This window comes from Solea senegalensis, linkage group LG2, assembly GCF_019176455.1.
Source record: "Solea senegalensis isolate Sse05_10M linkage group LG2, IFAPA_SoseM_1, whole genome shotgun sequence".
Classification (NCBI taxonomy): Eukaryota; Metazoa; Chordata; class Actinopteri; order Pleuronectiformes; family Soleidae; genus Solea; species Solea senegalensis.
The window spans coordinates 14583202-14601376 of record NC_058022.1 but is presented as its reverse complement, the minus strand read 5'-3'; the positions used below and the strand labels follow the sequence as shown (position 1 = coordinate 14601376).

Below are 18175 nucleotides of genomic sequence, written 5' to 3'. Positions count from 1 at the left end.
TATAACTATCTCTGTAGTTCCACGTCACAAACTCTCCTTAAATGGTCGACACGTTCTTCACGAGACAGAAGAAAAACAACAAGGATGAGAAAACAAATGCGCTGCCTTAAAACAGGACACCCCTGCTCCTCAATGGCAGTGCTCAGGTTACTCTTTGTTTACGATATTCTGAAAAAGGACACTGGATCTGCTGCTAACAAATTGCTGTTCACCGCTTCTCCGGGGCTCTAAAAACCCAAACAACACCAAACTAAACATACAAATAACGATCTTTGTGTATATCCAGAGATATAAGTAAGGTTTTGTGATAATGGAGGGTTGGATGATTTGACGTTATCCTTCTCAACAGAAACAATGTAAGTAAAAGTCAGTAATCTAATTTTCTGCTTCCATCAAACTCACACAATCCACCCTGTCGGTTAAAGCCATTCAGGAACTTGGTAAACCCTTTGGTAAGTCTGCAGAGAGAGGAAAAAGAACTCTCAAGTATAATCCCTTTTAAGGGGATATGAGGAGGCTTTACAGTAAACCTCCAGTAGCCACGAGTCACGCCTAAAGCTCTGTGTCCTTGTTATTACCCTGGATGACCAGTCTAACACCAGAAACTTTAAAGGTCTTCATCTTCCACACCGTTATGTCCACCATCTAATTCAAGCTCAATAAGTCTATAGAATAAAAAGACAACCCTAAGTCAGCTGTCTGAAAACCTGCACTACAGACATTAATCAAAGTTGTTTCCAAGGTGACTGATGTGATGCTACTGTTTTTGTGTAAATAAACTAAATGACTGTTATGAATAAAGGTTAAAGAAATGTAAGGTTTCACATGTTACTTTTGCTCAAAATGCTATTTTTTCTTTGTGTAATCTGAACAAAATAACCACTTCAAACTGGTGAGAATTAACTAGTGTTTGCCTGCATATTGATTGCATATTTCATATTGAAATTCAGCAATCATTTAAGTTAACGGACCAACAAATACAATGTTTTGATGCATATCCTGGCGTGTAGTAACTGATGAGATCTTGTGTGAATGAGTTGGTCCAACATGATCTGAAACTGGAGCCAAAACAAAGGCATTGCTCTTGAAATGAATGATTTTCTTTTATTGTTTATCAGTTGATCTGTTCAATTCTTTTCTTGATTGGTTCATAAAATGTCAGAAAAATGTGAATCAGTGTTGCCATGTTTAAAATCCAAGATATTCAATTTCCTGTCATAGAAAAGAAACCAGTGATCAATCAAATATTAAAATGGTAGACAAATATTTAAGTAGTCGATAAACAACCATTGTTGCATAATAATACAGCATATTTGAAACATACATGTAGCAAATACATCAATGGAATCTATTGTTACAGAAGAAAATATTGTTGTATAACTATGTGCCCAAAACCTGCCACAGTTATGCTCAGTCAATACACAGACATGTGACTATTAATGATCATATAAAAAGGCGATTTGTATGTTTAATTAAATGCCAAATAGAGCTTCACCCTGCCAATAAACACCGCTGCAGGAAGTGTTTCACAATGTGAAATAATTAAAGACATTTGACATCTTATCAAAATGAAAAAAAAGCATCTTACCTCGACTTTGCTGCCCCCGTCTCTCCATTTCTAAAATCTGCAAAACAGGGGAAACAGTTGATCACTGCTGAGTAAGACACTTTCACATTAATCTCACTCAACTGGCTTTAACTCGCAACTCACCGTCCATGGCAACATATCCGAACTGATTTCCCCCGTTTACTCAGCGAGGAGTTCAATTATTCACATCACAGACACCCGAGCACGTTGTCCAGAGAGCCGGAAGCTGTGATCTTACCTTTTTCACCTTATACAGAGATACTTTCATGTTCTGAAATGACCACACAAAGCTCTGGGGAAAATTCTCAGACTGCTACGGTCGATTAGAGACTGGTTTTCTTTTTGTGTAATTGGCAGAAAATCAGAGGCTTTGTGCAGCCAGTGGTCGTTATGTTTACTGGGCCTCCATTGTTTATGAAATGTTGACACAGTTACACTGCAAAAAAAACAAACTCAATCACATAAAGTGAAAAGGAAAGGAATTGGACTATTAGGATAAAGTTGAACAGCAGCTTAAAGGAGCTTACATTTTTAGCACACTGCCTGTCAGAGAAGGATTACATTGTTTTCATGTGAATGGGAACAGCAAAGAAAATGTTTCGATAACTTTTCAACTAAACAATATATATATATATATATATATATACATAAATATACATACATATAAATAAGGTTTTCATACATATCTATGGGGGGAAATTAAACATATTAAACCATTTATGTTTATCTGTTATGACCATTGAATGAATGGGTTTGTTTGGGTTTTAAATATGAGGTAGTTTGAGTGGCATACTATATGAAAAGTGCACACAATACAGCGTGTTACTGCTCACAGATGATGACGATGCTATAATTCACCAACAGGTAGAACAAATCTGTCAAAAGGGGAAAAAAAGTACACAAATCAGTGTGTTTATATTTTATTCACATATGTTACATTTTGCATTAAATGTCCAAGTCACACTTTCTGGTCAAACTCAGAAAGTTTGAGTCAGCACCTACAGTAATATACTGTATTCTCTTCATTCATACAAGGAGAACACACAAGAGCTTTCAGTTACAATTTACCCCCCCACCCCGTTACTCATTGGCTATTCAGTTGCGGTCATTTACAAAGTGGGTACTGCAAAAAGAAAGAGGAGAGGAAAAACGCAGTAAACAGAAGAGCAGCATGCATGAATTCCAGAAGAAGTGTTTCAAGTGTTAGCTCATTCCTTAAAAAAAAATCCTTGATGAAGCATGATGTGGCCCAGCATTAAAAAAAAACCATCAGGGATTTGATCATCACTCCAAACAAAATTAAATAAAATAAAAAATAAACTCTGCAGGCACAACTGGATACATTTCCTCTCCTCCCAGAAATAAAATATGATAATGTGAAAAAAGTAGCTAAGACACTTAAATAATGGTGGCGTAAAGGATGCCATGCACAGTGTATACTCAAGTTTGATAATCTTGTAATGTTGGAATGCAACTATCAATCACAACTATGATGCATGAGAAAGGGATCGTCATCACAAAGAATGTTCTGTGCTGCAAGTTCTGACTCAACAATCAAAACCATTAAAGGACTTTTTCCCCAACAGCACAGAACAAGGGGTATTGACATTTTTATTTAGGGGATTTCAGCAACTTTTTTTTTTAAATAAAATGTTGACAGAACCAATGTAGGATTTCATCTTTCATAGTGGGTTCAGCTTTGCTAGTGCAGCAGAACTCCAAATCTGTGCAGTGACTGTGTGTTACTTAGAAAAATGCGATTTAAATTCAGGATACTGTGGAACAGTGAGAGTTCGACTGGACGCGAGTTCAGCCAAGTGTTGGCGTTAGAGTTTCTTCTTCTTCTTCATAAACCAACCAGACACAAAAAGTGCAGCTTGGGCAGGACTACACGAAGCATAGCAAGCATAATGAGGTGACCACATTCTTCCTTAAACATAAAGTATGTCTGAGTCAAAGTTCCCAGCCATGATCTACTGTAAACTCAAACCAAAACCTTAGAAAAAAAAAAAAACCTTCACAAAAGTTAAAATTATCTGAACAATGAGCAGCAGCATTTATTTAAATATCTAAAACGTATTTCAAACAGCAAAAAAATCAAACGAGAAGAAAAAAAATTCCTGAGGATGGATTGCAACTAGACCCATAAAAAGAGCCTTTGCTTGACTGCAAAAAACTCTAGGTGTGTTTTTAAATGGGTGGACTTGTCATACCAAGAATCACATGTCCGCAGACTGAGTGCTCATTGCAATAACATCGCTACACTCATCAGGAGCTTGAAACTCATGCCAGCACAGCAGAGCACATTTTGATAAATAAAGGGGGTATGCATTAATATCAATACATTTTGCAAAAGGTAATCAAACTTTGCACGGATGGTTAGCATTTCCATTTTGTATATATATATATATTTATATCTATATAGATATATATATATCTATATAGATATATGTTGTTGTTAACCCAAACAATGAGACGTTTCAAAAGCATGAGGCAAAATAATTCAAATTTTGGGCAAAGTTGTGCTTTTAAATTTGATCAAACCAAATTCTGTTTTTGTTTTTTCCCTGTTGAAAACCACACAATAAATCGCTTAAACACACACAAGTGATTGTACACCAAACTTCACATAAACCAAGGCTGTGGCAGCAAAAACCCTCTCCGTAGGTATGTGTTCATCACGTTGAGAGCTCCCCAAGTATTTTAATGGAGGCAGACACACAAGCCTGAAAAGAGATTCTTCCTCGTCTTGGGGTTGCTGTTTCAGTGGACTTTGGAAGATCTTAGAGTCCATTATAGTGAGGCCCCCAACGCTTATTGATGTGGTCAAAGGTGTGTGAAACCCACTGTTGCTCCAACACTCGATACCTCTCTTCACATAAGAAGAGAGGTTTGCCACGGCTGGAAAGAGCCAGGGAAGAAAAGAGGAGTGAGAGCTGTGTTTTTCACTGCAACATAAAAAGCAGCTGTCCCAAAGTCTACCAGACAGATACCAAGAGGGTTTTGATCATGCTGTGCTTTCACTTCAAATGTCAGTGAACATAATAAACATAGCATAATTATGCTTTGCCACTACCCAGGTACACCACGTCTCGGCTCGGCAACGTTTGGTTTAGTTTTCCATTACTATAGTACCTCCTCAACCTGGGCGTAGTCGTCATGGCACAGCTGCATGAAACTGACATGACTTCATTTTATACGCGACACACAAACTAGTGACTTGTAAAGCAGTTGTTTTTGGTGACTTGAATCATTAGGCTGAGTTAATTAAAAAGATCTGTTGTTTTGTGATGCGCTTGCGATCGCAGCAGTGCAGTCGCTAAATCCACCAGACTCCTCTGCTCAATGTTGAGATTTTAGACATTTCCTGGTGAAATATTGGAGATTAATGCATGTCTTTGAGATTTTCAAGTCTTTCCAAATGATCTACAGTCCGGCATTGTCCGGTTCGATTCTTGTGTCGGACGTCGCACTCATGACTCTGACCGACACTGTCTGCCAATGAGTGGCTGGCAGTTTGTCGACGTCACACATCGTATCAGCTCAGCCTGTTTGGAACCTCGTCAGAGCATGTACTAAAAAGGTACCAGGTAATATCGCTAAGAGAAAAAAATGATGTGTGTGCTGGAACTGGGTAGTGAAAAAGTGACCAATAGTTACCAGTCTGATAGTTTGTAAATGTACTGTAGAGAATTATGTAAAATGAAACTTGGATATAGTATACAAGTACTGACTATATAATGTGACAGCATATTATTATTACGTCAAATGAGGCCTGCATGGGATTTCTTTCCTACCGTAAATCACGGTCTTCCTCTCCATGGGCATCGAGGTAAACTGAACCCCACAGGCAGAAGCGATGTCCACGGATGATGATGATGACGGAGGCATTTATCAGTAGAAAGATGCCTGTGGCTGCGCCACAGTGTTGCGAGTGCTACAAATGACAGGCAACAAGTAAGTTTAGTAAAAACTGACACATTTGCAAGAGTTACAAATCATATGTGCTTCTGAAGAAGTTTAAAACTTACCAAAACACATTCACATATACCCTGCTGTTTGCAACACACGCCTTTGAGACAGACAAAGGCGCCACAAACAAGGCAGAGTGCAGGGTCTTTTGGCACCTTTTTGCAGGAAGTGCAGGCCTTCCTGTGATAGTACTGGAAGATGATATTGTAGTTGTCAGGTAGGTGCAAAAGGCGAGGGGCTGCCCACTGAGGATCCTGAACGACCAAGGTCTTCAAGAGGCAAGAAAGAAAGTAAAGAAAGTAAGGACAATACAAGCTTTACTCTTTTTATAAAGGCCTGAAATATACAACTGACTATACCTTTTACTATTTAAACAAGCTTAAGACTCCTCTGACTTATCGAGACAGATTTTTCTCATGCTGTAATAAATAACCCTATTGTTAAAATGGCGTCAATTCAATATAAATTGACATGCAAGACAAGTATTCTCAAATGATTACTGAGATACTAAATCATGACGGTGTAAGACACATGGTTATTCATGCAGAAACAACCAGACAGCAACAGCTATGGACCTTGTCAAGCAAGGCTGGAGCTAAAATTCTAAGTGTCAATAGCACTTCAGTAACATAAATCATTTACAAGGCAGCAAGTTCAAAATGTGCAATTTGAATTTTTACAGCGCCCAAAGACTCACAAGCCGAGGCAATAAAAACAATCTATTTCTTAATATACAGTACGTATGCCAGTTTTTACTGAACAATTTCCTTTTTTTTTTTCTCACACACACACACATTTTTTTGTATTTAAGACTGAATTTTAATTGGGATCATGACAGACCCTTTTAGTCATTTCCCTGAAGTTTCTTTGTATTCCTGCTTTTTTGAAGTTACAAAAGCCACTCAACAATGATCAATTTTTAAAAAGTAAATATTGATGACCGTCTCTCTCTGGTCATTACTGAAGAGCATGATTAGAAACCTCATTGAAGATGTTGAGGCCGCTGAGGCCTTTTTCTGTCGCATGTGTCACACACAACATGTCTCGTGTCCACTTAAAAGTAAAAGCTTTTCTAGCGTTTCTGTTCCAGTTTCCATTTTTTTAACAAGGCTTTTATTGTGAAATATTTGCAGGACCAACAAATGCGTGACTTTATAGTCCTGACATTTAGATGAGTAAATGCATAGGAGCATACAGAGTGTTTAAAATGTTATTATTTGTGGTAATTTTCAAAGCCAAACTCTGTAAAATCGAGCAGACAAAACAAATGAAATGCTCCACTACCTTCACTATAAATACAGTTTTAGGAAACATTTTAGCTAATGTTAAGTACACTACTCTCAGGGTTGCCATAGCAGATCACCTGCTTCTTCAGTGATCCACAAATTTAAGTTGGCAGAGATTTTTTAAGCCGGATGTCCTTCCTGATGCAAACCTCCCATTTATACCGGCTTTGAACTGGTACAGTTCACTGGATGATACATGGCTGGGATCAATTTGAAGTGTCCAAGGAACTGTTTCTGATGTAATATATGTATATCACATCAGAAACACAGAGTGAGAGAGACAATTTTTTATATAGACTGAAATTGGCACGTACCGATGATTGCTCATACTGCAACTGAGAGAGCCCCGTCACTTCGGCACACCACTGTGACACCAATTCAAAGGCGCTGACTGTCCACTCCAGACACGAGGCACTTTGCACAGTGTTGGAAGGCTGCGTGGTCGAGGGCAAGAGCCCCAAACACACAGCCAAGCATGAGAACTCCTCCTCCTCCTGACAACACAAAAACAATCAAAGAGCTGGTGAGTTCACCATGTCAAGATTTGAGAGGGGTCATACTGTATCTAAAACCAAGAAGAGTAGTGTGACGCACACACATATTTATGTTATAAACATACCAAGCAGCCAGTTAGATTATCTCCATAGAGGTGATGCTGCAGGAGGCAGGAGAGGCGAAGAAAAGGCAGGCAGAACTGCTGGAGGCTGAACTCGATAGACTGTGGGGACCACACACTTGAGCTCAGCTGGGGAGGGAAACAAGAGCGGTGCTTAATCAATAACCAACAAACAGCTCGATGGCATTACTGTGATGAACATCTCTGCTGGAGATTAGCAGAGATACTAGACCACCATTTCTCAGGACAGAGAGAAAGAGAGAGAGGGAGGATGTGCTATACAGTAATTTTAGTGTCTCACCATTGAGGTTTCTTCAGTGTTCACCTTGTAGATGCTTTTGTTCTTGGAGAGCTCACTGGTGGCATGACTGAGCAGCACTTCGAAAGACTTCTCAGCATTTGCAGCATTCTGTAGCAGAAAAAGCAAAATGCAGACTTTCAAATTTTTTCAAACTCTAACTAATACAAACCTAAATGTTGTCTTAATAACTCAGAGAAGACAGTGAATGATCATCAGGCTGAACAGACAGTTGACAGAACAGGTGTTTGATCTGATCTATATGAATTGTGTTTCTCATTTATTCAGTCTTTATTTTGTCACTTTTTAAAAAAGATATTTTCACAAATAGATCCATGACTGAGACCATGTATGACAGCATGTAGGCCTTCAGAAGTTGGTCAAACAATCAAGCTGCCCTTTACTAAGGACAAAAAGATGGAATAATCAATCTCTTGTCAGTTTTCAAGTACAGGATCATATATCAGAACACTACATGTGTGACTTTCAAGTCCTCATCAAGCATTGCATGTGATTCACAATGACTAATGCTGAATAAGGCAAAGAAAGCACTTCTTTACATACCATATAACATCAGTGGTAGAGACATGACTGAATGTGTGCTCTGATGAAAATTCAACTGGTCTGGCTGGCATTTTATAAAGAGGAAAAACTGCAGGCATTTATCAAGCTGAAGGTAACAGAATATAAAACAGCAGTCTTATCTCGCCTGCTGTCCTTTGTCAAAGATTTATTGGGGAGGAATTTGAAATCTGGGGATTTCTTTCCTCTCTGCTCTGAGCTTTAGTCAGGCTGTATCTACATTTAATTACAGTAATGTTTTATCAAATATGAATGCCGCTCTCCTTGTGGATTTGAAATCCATCTTAATGGCAGCCTGTGAATGCCCGCACTACTGTTCATCATAGTGTAATAGGAAGATACGAATCCCTACCTCCATTATGAATGGAATCACCCCACAGAGGGGGGAGGTTTCAGTGATTTGTCATTTGACTTTTAAGCCAGTCACTCTCTAATACCGATTTAATAGACTGAGGACAAATAGGCAATTAAAGCAGCACTCTCCAGCAATCACACTTTTCCAGATAATTAAGATCGATACAGTCGACGATGGAAAGCATATAAATGAAATCAGAGAGGGCTCAATTCATCTCAATACCAAGTCACAAACAATGATTTAATGCAGGTAGGGACGAACTGTGCTTCCAGGAAACAATTAAAAAAAAACAGGTTCAGCAAGCAGCATATACAAGAGTACATTTAACACCTTCTGAGCATATTCCCAGGTAGGACTGAAATAGCGCAGACTACAGAACAAATATCTAATTGCTTTTCCTTACACAACTGTTTCAGAAGGGCTGAAAGGTTTTATGTTTCAAGTGATGGGATTTTTTAATTGTATCTTAATACTCTAAGGATATTAGTAGGGACTACTTAGGACCAGGTAGGATTTCAACCTCCAAATAATGTTTGGGGGTCTGCGTTGCCAATATTGGCACACTGTGGAACTTCCATTTTTGGGATACACGACTGAGTGCTGTTACTGTTGGACTAGTAAGTGTAAACTGTTGGCTAGTCATCTATATCTAGTGCGTTTGAGCTTGCTGTGTCAGAAGCCATCTCGTCCTCTCATTCATAAATCAAGTGATTCAAACAATGTGCCTACAACAAGGTGATATAAGCCGGGTTGACAACGTATGCTACTTAAATGAATACTTCACCGATTTGCATTTAGCTTTGTATTACTAGAATAAGGGTAGTATTTTTGAAAGATAGTGCTTCCCAACCTCAGTTTCCCGAGGTGAGAAATATCTTGATTCTTTTTTGTTACTTGCCCACCAGTGACACTTTAAACTAAAGAACCAGCGTTTTGTTGTCTTTTTCCAGGGTTTGTTTTCATTTAAAATATCTTGAAAAATAAAACAATGTATCATATTTGTATAACATAGGCTCTTGTACCTGTAACATTAGATATCCTGCTTCAGAGTCCTACATTGTGATACTTGAATTTCTACCTTCTTGAGTGCTCCAGATGTGCTCCAGGCCTGCCGTTCCTCTGGGCTGAACTTTGCTGACAGAGCAGCGAGGGCCTGAGTGAACTGCAGGTTGAACAGCATCCTCACTACACAGGTAAAGTGTTCTGCAAAGAAAGAGATGGTGAGTGAGTGAATCCAGAAAGTTCCTCTAGCAGTAATAAGAAAAAAAAAAGTGCTAGATGAGTGATGTTCGCAGTCGGTTAATGTGTTTGGTTCCTCAGCCCTGCATTAAGAGCTTGGCTGAACAGTGTGCAGGGTAATCAGCAGATCATTTCAGGTGGAAAATGTAGTCTGAAAGATATTTTGTGTATGGTTCTGAAAAGAACAACAAAGAGTGAGATTTGTTTCCTGCCAAGCAAAGTGTTACTGACAGTTGACACCACACAACAACAAAGTGGTAAAGTTAAAAACAGGAGACCCCCCCTTTTTATCTTCAGAAGGGAATGAAGAGTCTCAATCAGTTTTTCACAGATACACCCTAGGAAAGACATCTACAAAAATGTGTCATGAATATTTTCATATAACTCTATATTATGTTAGGAGAACATAACCAACCATTGGAAAAAAGTTAAAGCATTTGTAAACTGCAGTCCCCCCCCACCCCTTTGGCTTTGGCCAAAAAATTCTGTAAGACCTTTTCTTTTCTTTTCATTACAACAGGATAGAATTTACAAAATGGTAGACCAGAATCTTGGTGGAAAATATGAAATAATTTGTTCACTTTCACATATTTTGGAATTGTCTATAACCAACCAACATTTCCTCCCTCCTATCATAAGATTGTAGTTTATTTCATAGATTTCTTACTGTTTAGTGTAATTTACTTGCTTACTGAGTTCAAACTGTGTCTGACCGTGTGCTGGTTAATGTCAAATGCATTAGTTATTTTCATTTGCTTGAGTTACTTAAGAGACCAATACTTATATAATAACAACTTATTTTCTATAATGTACACGTGTTAAATTAGTAATTGTTGTTTTGCAATGGTTAAGCTTTTTGTAAATATTTATTTACTATACAACCTGAACCTGTTGTAATGATGCAAGTTATAAGAGCCATGAACGATTTCAAAAATCTAAAGCAACTCTTTGTAATAAGAGGCAATGTTCAACTTAACTTGACTGCAGTGTGTTAGGCTAGGTCTTTAGGGAACTACACCCCACTCCATCTCACGCTTTGTTGTAAAAAGGGCAAAGATGGAGGGCACACGAAGGAGGTGTAGCCCTCCCATCGCCAGGGTCATGTCTTTCTGAACCATCACAGCTAAACCGGAGCACAGATAAGAGATGTGAAAAGCTTCTTTCTTGCACTCAGCACTGATTACTACAGATAATGGAGTTGTCCTTGTGGAGGAGCCACTGAAAAACATGCTCACTGATCTCTTGTAGTGTCAGGACACAGAGAGGAACCCTACCTTTTCGCAGAGGCTGTGGCATCGTTAGCACAAAGATGATCAGGAGGGACGGGACATCTCGAAACAGCATGGGCACCTCTGGTCTCTCTTCATCAAAGCTACTGCAAACCAAGCAAAACCTTTTAGATAAATACATGTTTTAAATTTGAATGAATGTAAATACTGACAATATTAATTTTATATACATTTAAGCAAACTGACTTGAAACTGAATTGCACATTGCTTACAAATTAAATGCATGTCAATTTATATCACATCTAGGGCTGAACGATTTTGAAAAAATATCTAATTGTGATTATTTTGACAGGAAATGCGATTGTGATATGATTGGCGATATCAGAGGGAATGGTTATTTTTACATCATGATTCTCATTTTCATTAAAAAACAAATTTAAATTAATGTGTGATATTGGTGCAGCTCTGTGAGAAACAAACATGTTCTCTTCAGTCTGTAGAATAAGATGTGTAATAATAATTCATCTAAAATGATATTTTGGCTTGAACAAATATTGCTTCTCCTGCAACTTGAAAATTGCAGTAAGCTGTATTGCGATTTCGACAAGATTTCAATTAATTGTTCAGCCCTAATCACATCACATAAATGTAACTGCAATTTCATATTTTGGTTGTATGTCTAAATGAATGTCCAGGGTAAATTTAATGAGAGTCACAACAGCAAACAGAATGTCATACATACAGCACATCAAATGTGTTCCTCTTGTTAACCAAGGTCGTTTAAATCTTTAACCACAACACATTTAAAATCTCTGCAAACATCACTGCATTTGTGTTGTGGCTTCTCCATAAACGTGTGAACAACAATAACATTTGATGTCACCTACACACCAAGCAGTCAATCAGATCATTCATGTTTTAGTGTCTTTTTTTTTCCCCGTCTTAAATCCCAACTGCATGTCAGAACGTGCCATTTTACACACAGATCAGTTCTGTTGACACTTGTAGTTGCAGCACTTAATTCAACAACCTTTCCTCCCTGTTAGTGCCGTAAGACAGCCTTTACACCTGTTACGACTGAAGTGCTCATAGCCATACAATATTCTCAGAGGAGCCCTTTGGAGTTTAAAAATACTTTGTCAGGGTTTGAGGAGGGACACTGTCATTGACGCCCTTAGGCAATCGACCTAATTCAGCCTAGTTAAATAGGACAAAGAGAGATGTCTCTCCATATTTCATGTGTGTATAACATGGCTTTCGCCTTTCCTTTAAAAGCACGAATGACCAAAGAGGAATGCACTTAGACTTTATAACTTGTAAGTATAGTTTATATGCATTAGTCTTAGCAGGTCTGAAAGCTCTGTTTTCTATGGCTTTTCTACCACGCACCATATAATTAACTAGTGAGTGCTCTGGAAATGCAAGGTATTATACTTTAAGTGCATTTCCTCTCATTCAAAACCCCCCAAGGCCTTTCAAGAGTATAGTGGTGATTGGAGCCTCGTCGAATTGTCAACAGGAGTCAAGGAACACAATATGAATATGCAACAGGGGCTTATGAAGAGAATATAAGGACTGGGTCTTTTCGAGACACGCATTTGTTAAGCAAATGTATATGGCATAACTAAATACACAGCAAAACCTTTGCGCTGATGCATTTTAAAAAGCATTTTGTCAAACACTGCTGGTTTGACCTACAGTAGTGTGTAGAAATCTTAAGCCACCTTTAGATTTGTTGTTTTAGCAATGCTATAGAGGATCATTATTTCTATATGTATGCAGTTTAAAAATAACACAGAACAATAACACAGCTCTGTTAATAATGGAGTGGAAGCCTAATTAATGTTACTGGTAAAAACCTGTGTTTGTCCTACCATTTCATTTAAAAGTATATCTGCTGTAAAAAAAACGTCTGTTACGCCAGGATTATTCAAGACATGCTTGAGCATTACACACATGTCGCATGAGTTAAACTCATTGACAGCTTGCTAGTACATAAGACCAGCTTTAAGTCGCATCATTTCATTCCAAATGCCTATGATTACAGTATTTGACAGACATTTGAAAAAACAACAAAGCTGGTGGTGCCCTGAAACCTTTGCACAATACTGCATGGTTTTAAACATCGAGACCTAAGCTGGTATGGTGTTGGTGTGGTGCTGTTCTTTTCTGTTCAGAGAATTTGACAGGGTGGTTTTCCTTGCTGTGGAGTGCCCGGAAATTTGCCAGATGCAGCAATTATCAGTATCTATGGAAACCAAGCATGGTCTTGTCTCTTTTCTGTTTTTAGCTTCTCTTTGTGAGGAGGAAACACTGTTTGGGGGCAGGAGGGAAAAGAAGGCATTTAGGAGAGGACAAAGTGGTTCTTTGATTGCATGTTTGGGGGGGGCTAAAGACTGGGGAGTATTTTGTGTATGAACAGACATATAGATGTAATGTTGGTAAGAAGGTACTCAAGGGTGAACAACTCACTCCGCCTCTTTGCTTTGTGTAATCTGAGTCAGCTTAGTCCAGGGGTTATAGGCTGAATCAATGCTGTACAAACGCATGTGCATGGCCAGCACATGGAACAGCTGATCTGAAAGAGACAAAAACAAAAGACATTATTGTTATATTCAAAATGGCTTTGAGAGACACAAAATTGCTCTTTTTACGTCAGTGTTCGGTTTATACCAGTGCCCATTGTTGCACCTCACCAGCAACCAGTGTATATCAGTGGATGAAAGCAGTTGACTTGAACTGACTGTAGGCTAATGGTCCGACCGAGATAAAACCAGGCCAAGCCAGGTGGATATATAGGAGTGTTTGATCGCCTCAAGCAAGTGTTCGGTCAGGTCACACCTGTTCGCTGTGAAACGAATGGAACATGAAGCCCCCCTGTGCACACGCAATCTCTTGTGTACACACTTGCTTTTAATAGCAGCAATAGCGAGTCTTTGTCCAGAGCAAGTCTTTTTTAAGTACCATTAATAATGGTATTATGGATGACCTCAACATGAATTAAAGGCATGAAGTGGTCCTCATCATTTTAGATGTTTAATAATAAATTCCAAAGTTGAAAACATGGTGTTGTTTTTCTTAATAATCCAGAAATAAATAATCCTTTTTTGACTGTGAACTGAATCCAAATCATTTTAAAATCCAATCCCCAAATTGAAACTTGCATATAAGCAACAGATTTGAATCTCATATGAAGCATTTGAAATCAGTGCCATAAAACCAATCAGTTGTATTTGGTCTCACCTTTAGGTGATGGAAAAACAATATTTTGTTCGCCTACACATTTTCCTAAGAGCAACACTAATCCCATTTGATTTAGTTTTACAGGGAATTAGGATACTGTAATGCAGCAAAGTGCTTCCAATAATCAGACCAGCAATTTGACTTGTATGAGAAGTATCAATATTTAGAGCAACACTGCCCTCCACAGGTAAACATGGGTACAGCATTAAGAATGTGTATTTTATTGGTTTACATTTGGTTGCATCCCGTTTGTCTTCACTGTATATTCTTTCCTTTATTTTTCCAGGTAGCAAGGAAGGAGGCCAGTAAAAGGTAAATGAGAAATAGGTGAGGGGTGAATAATTCCACAGCAATAATTTCCTGCCACTGTCATTATGAGTCCAAAATGTATACAGATAAATTAGACTGATTTCAAGCTTACAGTCCAATATGTCATCTTAGTTGTTTGTCATGTCAAGCTTATTCTAAGGGAAAGTCTATTTTCTTGCAGGATGATAACACTTACTTCAGTTTAATTGTGAAGAATATTGTGTGGTGAAAATACCCTCTAAAAGGTTGCGGTCAGTCCGCCCCAACAATATTGCCACAAATCTAAGAATAAAACATGTCATTCTGCTTCCAACATGACTGAGACAATAGGGCACAAGAAAAAACAGGAGACTGTGAAACAAGAGATGAAGCATTCCCTGGGTAATGGGACGTGTCTTTTGTGCCAGTCTGTTAACTGCGAGATGAGTCAAAGCCATGAAGCTTCACCAGCAAATGGCTGTACTCAGGAGGACGACTTGCATGGTTTTTGAAAGCCAGTGCTGATAACAATTCTTTATTTGCTCTGATCCAACTTAATGGACAACCTGCTTGCATGAAGGCAGCTCACACTTTGGTTTATAGATGTATAATAATCAGTTTCCAGGAATGTGGTTTCCCATATCACAATTCAGTGATGAATGTGCCCCATTTATATTTCTGTACCACCAACATCTATATTCATTTTACATACATTTTCTCAATATAGTGTCTAGAAAATTAGTATTTTCACATCAGACTATAAGAAGTTCTGCTTTCATGGCAGACGCTGAACAATTCTTGATTATGATCATAACGTGGTTCACACCTGACACAAAAAAAATGCGGTGAGCCAGCTAACCAGACAGAGTCTGCACAACCGAGGTCAAACTGATTTGCCTTTCAGCTCCCTGTGCAGCAGCAGACACACAATCTCCAAGATTCATTCACATATTTGCAGTTAAATAAAGCCATGCTATTTAGAGGCTGGACTCAAAAGCTGATTTAACCTATTTCAGTGGAACTGCAGGCAGCTCGTCTCTGTGGTCCATCATATCCTCATCAGCTGAACAGTAGAAGTGAATAGTGGGAAACAGGCTTAGGAACCCCATGGGCTCTCACAGTTAGTACACGTCTGCCGTTTTCTTTCAGATCCATTTCCCTCAAGAAGAACGAACACTAATGTACTGCAACCGAGTAAATTTGGCTGTCAGCACGACTACATGGCTAATGTAGCTCATAAATGGCAAACGTCTGGTGTGAAAACTCTTTTCAGCCACTCAAGGATGACAGGCCATTTCACTGCAGCCAAAACTTTTGACAGAATAATTAAACAAAATCAAAAATGGGATGTGGTGAGAGCAACAAACTACTATGATACCTTATATGTATAAGGGATGGGTATAAATATTCCATTATTTGATTTCATTGGACAAGTTAGTTAGTTAGATAGTGCGACAATTTGTGAGTATATTAAAAAGGTACATTATTAAAATTACTGATGATTCTATCACTTTATCTTCCTGGTCATGTGGTGTAGCTTTGGTTTGAGTCTTGTTCAGATTGTTTCAGGATGTATTGAGGTTTACATTTTTAATCCACCTTTAAACCTTTGGTGTTGTGCTGTAGAATCAGGAGGAGTTCCTCCGACAGTTAGTAAAAACAACGTTCACATCTTCACACATTCACAAAATCAACCCAACAACAAATAATTGCCTGCTAATACACAGTGACTGCATTCCTTAAAATGCCTGTTAAATAATTTGTATTGTTTCAACTTGCAATATCTTGTCCTTTATCTATAAAGTTAGATAAACAGTTTAACGATTAATCAAAAGAGTAGATTGAGATCAGTTATTAATATAATAAATGTGGGTGGTGCTTTCTCGTTCAAGGTTCAGCTGAGATCAGTTTTCATCATTTGTGATACAGTCAACCAAAACAGCGCATGACCCATTTGTCTGCTTCATTTACCCTGACTGCTCCCAACAGCCCAGCGGCTCACCTGCCTGCCATTACTAATCACCCCTTAATGTTTTTTCTCCCTTTTTCTCTTTGAATGGTTCATTGCTGAAACATGAAGAATGGCTTCGATCACAAGTCAGACGTTTCTGCACCAATACATGGTAAACCATAAAACAAACAAAACATGCCTACCTACTTTTCACTACTGTATTATACTGTAAACAAGACCTGTATTCCATGAATATTATTTTTAAAAATCAATTTGGTCATGAAGTGTACCTAATATCTGTGTATTTAGATTTTTATTGTTATCAAATGATGCCACAATCAGCTGTGATTTAAAATGGATACAGGATCTATGAACACATAATGTGATCATAGGCACTCCAATTGATTCACGATATCTGATTTGGAATAGTAGAAATAAGTGGACGTATCTTTAACAGTTAAGAGAAAAAAGAAATAAGACAGAAGCTATGAGGAGGTCTGTGAGTGAGTACTTACTGAGACACGAGCGTTTGGCTGCTGCACTGGCTCCTCCAGAACACAAGTTTCCACCCCGATGCACAAGCTCCAACTCCAGGTTGGTCCTGAGGAGACAGAGTGTGAGCTTTAGCACAAAACAGGTACACTTACAAAAAAAAAAAAAGCGATTATATTGCAGCAGATTTTGTGACACCTGCAAATATCACATTATACATTGCTGTCCACAGAATCAATTTACACCCTTACAACATTTATGATCACCATAAATCAAGTTATCCTGCATTTCTTTTTCAACCATGGTTCCTGTTCAAATTTGCAGTTTTTATAATGTGTTTTCAATTTCAATATGTATTACTCTCCTGCAACAAATTTCTCTCATACACCACACCATACTGCAGCTCTGGTCTCCCTTGCATGCTCAAGGGAAGACCCTGACTCCTGATGCCTTGTTCAAAAGTATTGTTCACAGCAATTTTAAACTAGATCTACCAGAATGTGTAGCAACTTAGGAACACACAGCATTATGCAACACATGGCACACCTTACATTTTACCTACATCTTTATGTGTGTGTGTGGGACTACTGACCAAAAGGACAAGCAGGTATTAAATTAAATGAACACATTTGCATCACAGGTATACAATAAATTAGAAAGATATTAGTAAATCTCTGAAAATATTTCAGCCATATTAAACGTGTGAGGTATGACCAGGCGAAATGTGGCTTGGGTATTTTTTTAACAAATTGAAAATTTAGAAGTTTATAGGTTATAGGTTGTTTATAAGTTTTTAAGTTGTTTACTGTACAACAAGTGCTTCTTCTGTACTCTCTGAGGGTCTAAGAAAAGAGAGAGTAATATGCTGTACAAATGTTAAAGCCCTATGAGGCATTGGCTTGTGATACTGGGCTGGAAGTAATATAACTGCTAGCACAAAGGTAACATGGGATGTTTCACTGATACAATAAGTCACACACTGTGTAATTTGAGTGCAGTTGTCCTTTTAAAACTGGCATGAATAAAGGAGCTTGTT

General features: G+C 38.2%; 2 protein-coding genes across 6 annotated transcripts in view; both read right to left on the bottom strand.

The window, feature by feature from the left end:
• myo3b (myosin IIIB) overlaps positions 1–1815 on the bottom strand; it is a 59818-nt gene extending 58003 nt beyond the window's left edge. For 2 of the 5 annotated variants that reach the window (XM_044012624.1, XM_044012658.1), the window contains exons 1-2: positions 1712–1785; positions 1589–1625 (exon numbers count right to left, since the gene is read on the bottom strand). In XM_044012624.1, the coding sequence (XP_043868559.1) occupies positions 1589–1625; positions 1712–1718 (44 nt within the window). In that variant the 5' untranslated portion in view covers positions 1719–1785. Of the gene's footprint in view, positions 1–1588; positions 1626–1711 lie in introns of all 5 variants that reach the window. The other 3 variants (XM_044012675.1, XM_044012649.1, XM_044012640.1) reach the window with 3 other exon arrangements.
• A 677-nt stretch (positions 1816–2492) lies between these two features.
• ubr3 (ubiquitin protein ligase E3 component n-recognin 3) overlaps positions 2493–18175 on the bottom strand; it is a 41745-nt gene continuing 26062 nt past the window's right edge. The window contains exons 30-39 of the mRNA XM_044019636.1: positions 17163–17248; positions 13638–13743; positions 11211–11311; positions 9776–9900; positions 7764–7871; positions 7466–7591; positions 7161–7340; positions 5620–5829; positions 5386–5525; positions 2493–4489 (exon numbers count right to left, since the gene is read on the bottom strand). Of these exons, the coding sequence (XP_043875571.1) occupies positions 4372–4489; positions 5386–5525; positions 5620–5829; positions 7161–7340; positions 7466–7591; positions 7764–7871; positions 9776–9900; positions 11211–11311; positions 13638–13743; positions 17163–17248 (1300 nt within the window). The 3' untranslated portion in view covers positions 2493–4371. The remainder of the gene's footprint in view (positions 4490–5385; positions 5526–5619; positions 5830–7160; positions 7341–7465; positions 7592–7763; positions 7872–9775; positions 9901–11210; positions 11312–13637; positions 13744–17162; positions 17249–18175) is intronic.